The sequence below is a fragment of the Trachemys scripta genome, chromosome 24 (assembly GCF_013100865.1).
Source record: "Trachemys scripta elegans isolate TJP31775 chromosome 24, CAS_Tse_1.0, whole genome shotgun sequence".
Taxonomy (NCBI): Eukaryota; Metazoa; Chordata; order Testudines; family Emydidae; genus Trachemys; species Trachemys scripta.
The window spans coordinates 3,482,659-3,493,070 of NC_048321.1; the positions used below are offsets into that span (position 1 = coordinate 3,482,659).

General features: G+C 55.2%; 1 protein-coding gene across 2 annotated transcripts; it reads left to right on the forward strand.

Annotated features, from left to right (window-relative positions):
- Window positions 1–2,056: 2,056 nt before the first annotated feature.
- Window positions 2,057–8,030, forward strand: CFAP126 (cilia and flagella associated protein 126). Of its 2 annotated transcripts, XM_034756868.1 has the most exons (5): window positions 2,059–2,207; window positions 3,482–3,544; window positions 4,101–4,181; window positions 5,083–5,259; window positions 6,816–8,030. In XM_034756868.1, the coding sequence occupies exons 1-5, from the start codon at window positions 2,181–2,183 to the stop codon at window positions 7,509–7,511; spliced, it is 1,044 nt and encodes a 347-aa protein (XP_034612759.1). In that variant the 5' UTR covers window positions 2,059–2,180; the 3' UTR covers window positions 7,512–8,030. The 2 variants fall into 2 exon arrangements, with proteins under 2 accessions (XP_034612761.1, XP_034612759.1); XM_034756870.1 differs by lacking the exon at window positions 5,083–5,259 and having other exon boundaries at window positions 2,057–2,207.
- The last annotated feature ends 2,382 nt before the right edge of the window (window positions 8,031–10,412 follow it).

Sequence of the window (10,412 nt, forward strand, 5' to 3'; positions counted from 1 at the left end):
CAAGCCATCCCTCCTCTATCCCTGAGCAGGGCTCAGCACCTACCCAGGGGTTCATACATCCCTGCCTCCCAGATACATGTAGGCACCTCGCATGAGATCTGCAAAAGCATTCAACTCCAGCTCCACAAAGGCACCTAACACCCATTGATTTCTCTGGGAGTTAGGAATCTAAATACCTTCATCGACCCGGGCCTCAGGGTTTACCTAACTCTACTCTCAGGGAAATAGTAAAACTTCCATTGACTTCAACTGGAGCAGAGTCAAGCCAATACTGAGCACTTTTTGAAATCCCATCCCTTTGCGTATTCCCAGAGGACTTCCCTGGATACCTCAATCGATTATGGGGCAGGTGCCCAGCTCCTCCTGTCAGCACTTTGGCCATAGCAAAGGTTCTACGCCACCAGCATTTGCACTATTTCCTCACAAATCTCCTCTGTTTGGGGTTTGTTTTATTTATTGAATTAAGAAAAAAAAAAAGCAGGTTTGTGCCCTTTTTTGCTTCTTTCTGGTGCCTGGAGAAGGCCTGTAGGGATGAAGGGGGCAGCTCTGTCTGGTGTTTACCATGGAATGCCCAAAATATCAAATCTGAGCTTCCCTGGTTTTGCTGGAGCACTTCCCGGAGGACCCAGAAATGTGTGTTGGGAGCTTTCATAGCAGGAGTGTTGACCCTTTAGGAATCTGCCAACTGTTCATCAGGTGTTTGAGTCCGTGCTCTGGGAAGCTGTGCTGACACCCACAATGCAATGATCCAACAGCGGATGAAAGGAGCGCTGTGCAGGGATACAGCATAGGTGTTTCCCTGCTAAACGATCTGCAGCGATTTGCACCATTACAAGGGCATATGGAGCAACCAACGTATACATACAACTGAAGTGCCTGTGTAAACCACACACCTTCTGGGTGTGGTGTTCTGTCCCAGCTAGTGGCACTGAGACCACTTAGAGAGAGAGTTAAATGAGTCTGCTCTACAGCCTTACCTAACAACGAGTTGGCTTTTAGCTCATGCACTAAGCTCCAGAGGTCCCAGGTTCGATCCTGCCTGCCGATGACTGGGGTCTGTCAACGTTGCAACTGTAATAACACAGCTGCAATGACATGGGCTGCACTGAGCCAAGTGATAATCTAGGAAGTTCAGCTTCAGACATCAGAACTGCTGGGAGCCAGTCCTGCCCCTCTGAAACATGCCCTGCAGTCCCGCACAGCTGGGACTGGGGAGGCAGAAATCCAGCAGCTGTGGTTAGCCCAAATTAGCCACAAGGTGTCACTTTTGCTCTGCATCCGAAAATGCTGCTCTCCTGCAGTGACTGTCTGTCTCCTGTATGTATGTCCTGCCCCTTGCCCCTCTCCTGCTGCTGTTTGGGTTTCATTCCAGCCCTTCTCTGATGGGGACTGCCAGCTGGCCATGACACCAGCCACACAAGGTGGCAGCTTGGTGCAATGAGCACAGGGCAGGTGCTGGGCGCCTCTGGTAGCAGCCCAGCAGGTTCACTGGCCTGAGCTTGTGCTTTGGCCTCCCTACGGGCCACAATTTCATGTTTCCGAGGAACAGACGGACCATCACTGTTAACCCGGCCTGTGCCGTGGGATGGCTGCAGGGCTCAGCAGCCGGCATGGCCCGAGCCGGGGCAGACTCAGGCCTGGGCCAGCTGCTGTTTGCGGCCCAGACTTAGGGTGACGAGATAGCTAGTGTGAAAAACCAGGACCGGGGGCGGGGAATAGGCACCTGTATAAGACAAAGCCCCAATTCTCGGGACTGTCCCTATAAAAAGGGGACACTTGGTCACCCTGTCCGGGCGGGGCAGGCTCTGCCAGTAGCAACCAGGAGCTAAACACAGGGCCCGGCTAGTCACCAGCGGCTGTAATGCCCCCCCCCCGCACTCCCACGGGGGCAGGAGCAGGGAGCCCGGGCCGGGCCAGCGCAGCCCCTGTCTGCGCGCGACGTTCCCTGGGGAGAAGCGGCTCAAAGCGGGGTCGGGCAGCGCCGGGAGGCGGAGTCAGCGCGTCAGACGAGGGGGCGGGTTGCGGGAGGCGGGGCCACAGGGAGGGCTCAGCTCTCGGACAGTTACGCGAGACTTTGTGAGATTCGGGGACCAGGGCGCTGTTTCCCCATTGGTTGCTGTCTGCCCCGCGTGGTTGCTAGGAGACAAAAGTAAACAGAGCGGAAAGCTGCCGGAGGCGGCATGGCAACGAACTACAAAGCGGGGCAGGTGAGAGCTGGGGGGCGGGGACCCCCCGGTACCCTAATGACCCCGGCCCTACCCCCCCACGAGACCCCACCGACCCCGGCCCCACCCGCCTCGCTGACCCCTGTCCCCCCCGCGGACCCCACTGACCCCGGCCCTACCCCACGCGGGCTCCACCGACCCCAGTCCTACCCTGCCCGACCCCTCTTACATCCTCCATGGGTCCCACCAACCCAGGCCCTACCCCCCATGGTACTGCCCACCTCCCACGGGCCCCCCAGAGAACTCCCCCCCCCAACCTCCCAACACCCCCAGACCTCCCCACGGGTCTGCCCCTCAGCCCTACCTCTCCCAAACCACCCCCCACAGGCACCAACCTGGGGCCCCTAACCTGTCCCCATGCCCCCCCCCAACACTGCCCTAGTCCAAGCCATCTAGGTCTGACACTCCCTTAGGTCCCCCACTAACACCCCCCCATTCCAACCTCTCCCCCAATGAGACAAATCCCTACACAGAACCCCCCAGAGAAACAATCTCCTCCCCTGAGACTGCCTCCCACACAGCCCCACCCAACACCTTCAGCTTTTGCCCCCTCAGGCTGCCCCTTTTCGATGGCAGGTCCAGCCTGGGCCCTGCCACCACAGCTGTGGGGGGCTCATGGCCAGGGCTTCCCACCCATGCATGGCCGGGAATTCGGAATCATGCCCACCCCCTTTAAAGCAGAGGAAATTGAGGCCCAGTGGGAGGCAACTTGTCCAAGGTCGCATTGCAGGTGTATCTAGGGTCCCTGGCTCCAAGCTAACCCATGGCCTGCTCCCAGCCCGAGCTCCTTCCCCCAGGCCAGGCTGCCTGCCCACTGGGCCATGCTGGAAGCTCATGATCTTGGTGTTTCTGGGTTGCTTCACAGGCTCCAGGGCCAGCTTGCATGCATTCCAAGCAGGAATAGGGTTTTGTGAGCCCTCCTCATCGCTGGCCCCCTGCTGTTAAGGGCACAAGGTTGTCAGTGCAACTGGATGGACTGGAGAGATCTCTGACAGGGGAGGTGGTAGGTTTGGGAAATGGGCCATCCCAGACTATTTAAGCATACCCTGAGTATCTGCAGTGAGCGTAGGGTGACCAGATGTCCTGATTTTATAGGGACAGTCCTGATATTTGGGGCTTTTTTTTATATGGGCTCCTATTACCCCACACCCCCATCCTGATTTTTCATACTTGCTATCTGGTCACCCTAAGTGGGCGGTGGAACTCTCTGGCTCTGCTGCCTCTGTTTAATGGTCTGCCCCCTCTCTCTTTTGCAGTATGAGGATGCCTTCCTTGCACAGAATTTGCAAAACTGGACCCTGCCCAAGCTCTACAAGGAGGTAGGACGCCTCTGCCCTCACCCTGCATTGCCTGCGCTCCCCTTTCACAGGGACGCATCTCAGAGCTCTCTGCAGGCCTCACTGTGCTGCATCTGTACCTCACCTGTGCAGGAAGAGTGGCTGCACCATCTCACAACACAGCGCGCACCCAGGAGCCTCTTAGCCTAACGGCCTCCTCTGCTGTTCTTCCTGGCTGCTGCCAGTCAGGAGTTGTTAGCCTCTAACATGAGTTGGAATCCAATGGAAGGGCGTGGCAATAAGATAGTGTCAATAGAGCCAGAGTAATCTGGAGACAGACCCTGCCTCCCACTTGCCTCTGTGCTGGGATCACACCAGGGTGGGCCAGGCAGCCAGTTTGGGGACCTACAAGTTTGGATCACATGCAGCTGGGAAACCCTGTTTGCCCAGGCCCCAATGCTGAGAGCCAGGGTGATGGACCCCCGCTGCCCTCCCAGGCACTCCCTCATAGCCCAGCCCCACAGTGGCTGTTTCCGTCCATTTCTGTTCTGCCTCCACATCGGCAGTTTAACCCCTGTTTTTTTCCTTCTGCCCTCAGCACCCCTCTGCCCGGGAAGGCTACACCCAATTTATAGCCAATGACCGAGGACACCTGCTCCCCACAGTGCCGCGTTCAAAGGTGAGTGGGCTGCTTTGGCTCCTGTCTGCTAAGCAGTTTTCAGGGTTTGGAGTTGGGAGCCCAGTAAGTGGGCAAGTAACTATCTGCCTTGTCTCTGGTGCCCATCACCATGGTATTTAAGCCCTGCCAGGTACATCAAACCTGCACTGTGAAGGCTATAGGGAACTAAACTGAGCAGCACTGTCCAAGCCCTGGGTGATCAGATAGTGACAACTCCTCTTCCTCATGTCCCCTTGTTGAATCACATTGAGAAGTTAACCCTGAAGGCCCCTGCCCATTAGCACTCAGTGCTGGTGCTGGCCCCAGGGAGGGGTGTGATCACGAACAGGAGGGGATGTGCCCATGAGCCCCCACCAGAGAGGGTGCTGCATTTTGCCCTTCCTGGCCTGGGTTTGAGGGAGTTCTGCGTGGGGCAGTTATTTTCTAACCATGAGCTAGGAAACCAGCTGGTTTATGCAGGGCCCATCTTTCCCCGGGCACCCAACCCACTGTGCAGAGCCCTCTCCTGGTAACACTAGCTCTGCCTGGTGAGGTGAAAGCCCAGGCTGTGCCTCCCTTAGAGAGGGTGCAGCTAGCCAGGGCCAGCATTTAGTCGGCCCAGGAAGTTGGTGCGGAAGAGCCGGGGGCAGCAGCTGGATTCCTGGGTTGTTCCTGCCCCCCCTCAGAACTAGAGCTAGGGAAGCTAAAATTGTGTGTGAACCTGGTTGTTGCTGGCTGGGTTTCCCTGCGGGGCAGGAAGCTTTGGGTAGTGGGGATCTCACTGCCAGCTGGCAGAGTTCAGCCCCCTTCAGACATGGCGGTAGCAGGCCTTTGATGCCAGTGCAGACAGGGCTGCTCTGTCTCGGAGAGTTCTCAGGGCTCTGCCGCCCAAGACCAAAGCCATCTCCCCCCTGCCCTGCAGGCTTCCCCCTGGGGCACATTTATGGGAACCTGGGAGATGCCACTGAAGATTCCCCCAGCCAAACTGAACCTGACCTCCCGCTCGGCTGCCGCAGCCTCGCACCTCACGGACTGGATCCACAAGTCCACTGCACTGACCAGCGCCTGCAACGGCCTCCGCCCGCAGATCACTGGCAAGGTAGGGAGCCCTGTGTGCAGGGGCCGCACCTTCCTACAGGGAGCAGACAGCACCTGTTTGCTGAGGCTTGGCTTGAACCCTTGCAGAACAGAGTGGGGGGGCCCAGCCTGTGGGCCTCCTCAATGGGCACTAGGAAATGGCAAGTGTATATAACTGTTGGCACTAACCTGTGCCTGGCCTGACTGACACGAGGGTGTCTGGGTCTCTGAGCTGGGCAAATGAGCAGAGAGAGGCTGTGCCCCAAAATACCAAAGCCAGGGTTTATAAAGCCAGCTGGGGGTGTCCCAAAGGCAGATTTCAAGGACACTCTCCTAGCCTCTTGTCCATCCTTTCAGAGTGTATTTAATCTCCTGAACATGGCAGCCTGTGCTGTGCTGGGGAGGGGCTGACTCAGCTGCATGGCAAAGGCACCTCAATGGGCTGCCACACACCCATCAGCAACCCACACACAAATAAAACCCTAATCTCTGTACTCAGCATAGCAGAGGCTAATGCTGAGGGTTCGTTCTCATCTCACATAGTAATGTGCTCTGGAAACTGACAGCCCCTGGTATTTGGGGAGGTGCTGGGGGGTTTTCTCTGCTGGCTTGCAGGGCTGCATCAGTATAGCATTGGTTGTGCACTCTGCCGTGGCAGCTTGGGGCGTGTGCCCATGCAGTGCTGCAGCTGTACCAGCAGGGGGAGCTCACAAACCACAGCTCTCACTACTGCCAGTCTCCAGGTACTAAGTGGGAGCTGCCCAGAATGCAGAAATGCCCCTGCCCCAGCTGCTCCGGTAGTGCTGAGTGGCATCTCTTTTCTTACCTGACAAACTCGCTCTTGCACAGAAGCCCATGCCCCAAGCAGGTAGGGACCTTTGACCTCTGCCCACATTGCCCTCCCAAGGGAGGAGCTGGGAATCTATGGTGGATGTAGTTTCAGAGTAACAGCCGTGTTAGTCTGTATCCGCAAAAAGAAGAACAGGAGTACTTGTGGCACCTTAGAGACTGGTGGATGTAGGTCATGTTGGGTACACTACCCAGGGCAGGAAGAAGGGGCTCCTGGTAATAGGTAGGCAGGTCAGGCCTGACAAGTTTTCCCAGTGGCCAGAATCCCTTCTTGAACTTACAGGACACTGGCCAGCCCGTTTCTAAAGGGTTAACTTTGCAGCACTGACAGGAAGGTCTCTAATGCCGCTGGGGTCAATGATGGGAGCAGACGGGCCCCGGCCCTCGGTGGTGCTTGAGCAGCACCAGTTCATCCTCAGGTGTCAGTGGAAATAGCCCGTTGCAGCAGCACTGCAGAAGGGAAGAAGTTATCACCCAGCCTAGGAATGCGGAGACCCAGGCAGAGGAAGAACTGCAGCAAACCCTCTCTGCATGGGGGCCCAGGTGCACAGCCCAACTGGCAGTAAAGAGCTTGCCTATAGTGCCAGCTCTGCCCTTCACATTCCTCTCCCCCCGTGGCTTCGCAGTGCTCGTCCATGGCACTGATGGCCTCTGTGCAGCTCCCCAGCAGGGTTCAAAGCACCAACGGCAGGGTTCAAACCACCATTGCGCTTCTTCCTCCCTAAACAGCCTCGAGAGCCTGAATCACACACGCAGCCCACAAAGGAGCTTTCCAGTAAGAACAGCCGAGCATCTAGCAGAGGCTCCCAGGGCCCCAGGTCCTCAGCCAAAATGCCCCCTGAAGAAGAGGCTTATCACAAAGGATCCACCCCCTCCAAGGTCCCACTATCACGCCAGCCTGGCTGCATGGATGTTCGAATCAAAGGAGCTACCTCCCAAGAGATCTCGGGTTCGCGCAAGCCAGGATCAAAGGAGGCTTGGCACAGAGGAAGCATATCATCTGAGGTCCCATTGTCACGCCAACCCGGCTGCATGGATGTTCGAATCAAAGAGATCTCCTCACCCAAAGTCCCAGCTTCCAACCGACCTCCTTCAAGGGAAGCTAATCCCAGGCGAGCCATCTCCGCCGAAGTCCCAGCTGCAAGTCGACCTGGGTCAATGGAGGCTAAAGCCAAAGGAGTCAGCTCACCTGAGCTCATGGTTTCAGGTTGTCCTGGGTCAATGGAGGCCAATCCCAGGGGAGCCATCTCACTTGAGGCCTTGGCATCAGGCCGCCCTGGTTCAAAGGCTAGCGAAACAGCTGAGACCCAGAAGAGGATGTCAAGGAGGGCAGCAGAGGGGAACGGGAGCATGTCACCCAAGATGGAAGGGTCAGCAAGATCCCAGTCCTGCCCTGAAGAAAGATTTGAGCAAACATTCAACTGAAGGTCAAAGCAAATTCTATGCCCGAGACACGAACGCTAATGAGATCAAGGACAAACATCTTGCTCAGCATTTCAAGCCTTCTGGCCCTATACTTTCTTCAGTTCTAGTCACCTTCATCCCCAGGCTGGAGGTGTTTCCTTTCCCTCCATCTAGTTGTAAATCTCAACTTTTAATCCTGTTTGTGAGCTAGATTCTTTGCGAGTAGGAACTCCCCCCCCGGATAAGAGTGAGCCCAACCGACCCAGCAGTGACACAATTGACTTCCCAGCCTGTTGAGCCCCAAGGTTGGGGCTCTCAGACCAAGACGCTGCCTCACAGGGACATTCACCCATATGCACAAATTGCTTTTCAACCTGAGCATAGGAACAAAACCAGCCAGGGCTGATGCCCAGGTTGGCAAGAGGGTGGTTGGTTCTGAAGGAGCCCAAGTGATGCTGATGATTCGACAGTACCATGTGGCCAGCGTGTGTGTTCATGGTAATCAACACAAAAATAAAACTAAAAAAAAACAAAACAAAACCAAACCTCCCACCTGTTTTCATTTACCATCATTAGCATCAGTGGCGGGCCATGGGCTGACACTCACCGTCCACTCCCACAAGCATTAGCACCAAGGGCCATGGGCCAGCACACAGCCTTCACTCCCACAAGCATTAATGCCAAGGGCCTTGAGCTGGCACTCACACTCCATCCACCATGGCTCCTGACAGCATGCTTGGTGCTGCAGCATCAGATCATGCTAGAACACAGTATGCTGGGCCTTTTGCTCTCCATGGGTCACGTCTATGTTCTAATTGCAGGGGGGCTACAATCTTCTCCATTTCAGGCTGATTAGCTGCAGCCCTGGGGCTCCGGGTGAGATGCCTTTGCAGCCACTCGTGGACTCACCGAGTTTGATATGTTGAGCGCTTTCCTGCAGGCTCTTCTTCTAGCACAGCTGAGAGCTTCACTCACCCCAGTAACAACAGCCAATGGGGAGCAGTCTAGAGTCATGGAGCAAACACAAAGCCAGTCGCCAGGGGGGCTCTGTGCAGTTTTGACTCCGTCCCAAGGGGATGCAGGCTGCAATGCCTCAGTATTGCACCATCTGTAGCATCACGTTTTCAGGCTGGCTCTTGTCTGCCCAGCATGGGGGAGGGGGAGCCAGGCCTACCGCACTCCGCGCTGGCAGAAGAATCATCTTTGCGACGCATGGGGGATGCTTTCACTGCACTGTAGGTCCCCTGTGCTTGTCTAAAATGCAGTGATGAGCGGGGGGAGGGAGCTGGCAGGGGCTAGGGAACCCAACACCTCTCAGCAGCTGGTTTGAACCCAGCCCAGGGTCGGAGTGAGCCAGAGAGGGGATGCAGTGCACAGAACAGCGATCAGATTGTGGGAGCAGGGGGCATTCTGTAATTCCTAACAGGCATCATCGAGCTCCCTAACAGCAGCCCCAGAGAGGCCCCAGCTTGAATGGAAATGGAGGCTGGGTGGAACTCTCCTTGGCTGTAACATGCATCACCTGGCCAAAGCCCTTAGCGCACCTGATCCTGTCTGGCCCCACCTACAGCGAGGCTATGGCACACGCACCCAACTAGACAATGCCACCACCGGGGCCCAGCATTAGGCTCCTCCATGCTCATCCTGCCCTTCCACTGACTCACCTCCCTTTGCTGGTCCCAGCCTGAAGAAGTTTGATCAGCAGCAGCTGAGGAGCATGGGTGCACAAGGGCACACAGGACTGGATCCTTCCAATCCCACCCTGGTATGCCTTCCATCAAATAGAAGCCACACCCAGTGCCTCCTAGCGAGCCCAGAATAACCTGCAGGAACTTAACCAGTTGGCCAGTGACATCCACCCCACTCTCTTAAGATGGGATGCAGAGTTACCAGGTCCTGGGCTGCCCTGATTCCCCAGAACTCAGAGCATGGCTTCCCATCGCCCTGTCTGTATTGAAGCCAACTCGGTGCCGGGAGCGTTTGTGAGAGGGTAATTAGGCATGGCAAAGTCCAAACTTAACAGTTGGCATGTGCCAAACAACAACTGATTAGAAATCAAGAGGACTCCAATTGAAAGTCATTTTGGCAACTGCAGAATATAATTGGTTATAAACTGAAATACAACAATTTTCACTCTTTGGGAGAAGGTAACTCCTGGTGAGCTGCCATCAGTGGATGGCTGCAGAATAGTGATCTACAAAGGGGATGGGATTAAGTCTGTGTCCCCATCCCCCCAACACACACACTTTCTGATGGGGAGGGGAAGGCTGGAGGTTTTTTTTAAGATATTTGTCCCCGCTTGATTTTTGAATTTGGAGATTCAGGTCTTCTCTGGGCTTGGAGACCTCTGTGGTGACTGAAGAACCAGTGAGGATGACAACATCGCAGAAGTGAAAGCTGAACACCTGGCAGGGGGAAGGGTTTATTCAGACTGTTACACTCCTGTGTTTGCTTTTGCTGTTTTGTGTTTTGCAATTTTGTAATTGTAAACTAGGAATCATCAAGCAGGTGTTTCCAGTGGGATCCCGCAGGGACCGGTTCTCTGCCCTATGCTATTTAACATTTGTTTCAATAACCTTGAAGAAAACATCAAATCATCACTGATAAAGTTTGCAGATGATACAAAAATCGGGGGAGTGGTAAGTAAAGAAGATGACAGGTCACTGACACAGCAATCTGGATACTTGGTAAATCAGGCGGAAGCAAACAATATGCATTTGAACATGGCTAAATGTAAACGTATACATCTAAGAACAATGAATATCCGTCATACATGCACAACGGGGGACTCTTTTCCTGGGAAGCATTGACTGTGAAAAAGATTGGAGGATCATGGTGGATAATCAGCTGAATCTCTGGATGCATAAACCAGAATCTCGAGTAGAAGCAGAGGGGTTATTTTACTTCTGTACTTGGCACTGC

Excerpts from the sequence above, each read along its gene's own strand:
- CFAP126 (XM_034756868.1), top strand. The coding sequence starts at position 2,181 with ATGGCAACGAACTACAAAGCGGGGCAG. Across the intron at positions 3,545-4,100 it reads TGCCCAAGCTCTACAAGGAG|CACCCCTCTGCCCGGGAAGG; the intron begins GTAGGACGCCTC and ends TTCTGCCCTCAG. Across the intron at positions 4,182-5,082 it reads CCACAGTGCCGCGTTCAAAG|GCTTCCCCCTGGGGCACATT; the intron begins GTGAGTGGGCTG and ends CCTGCCCTGCAG.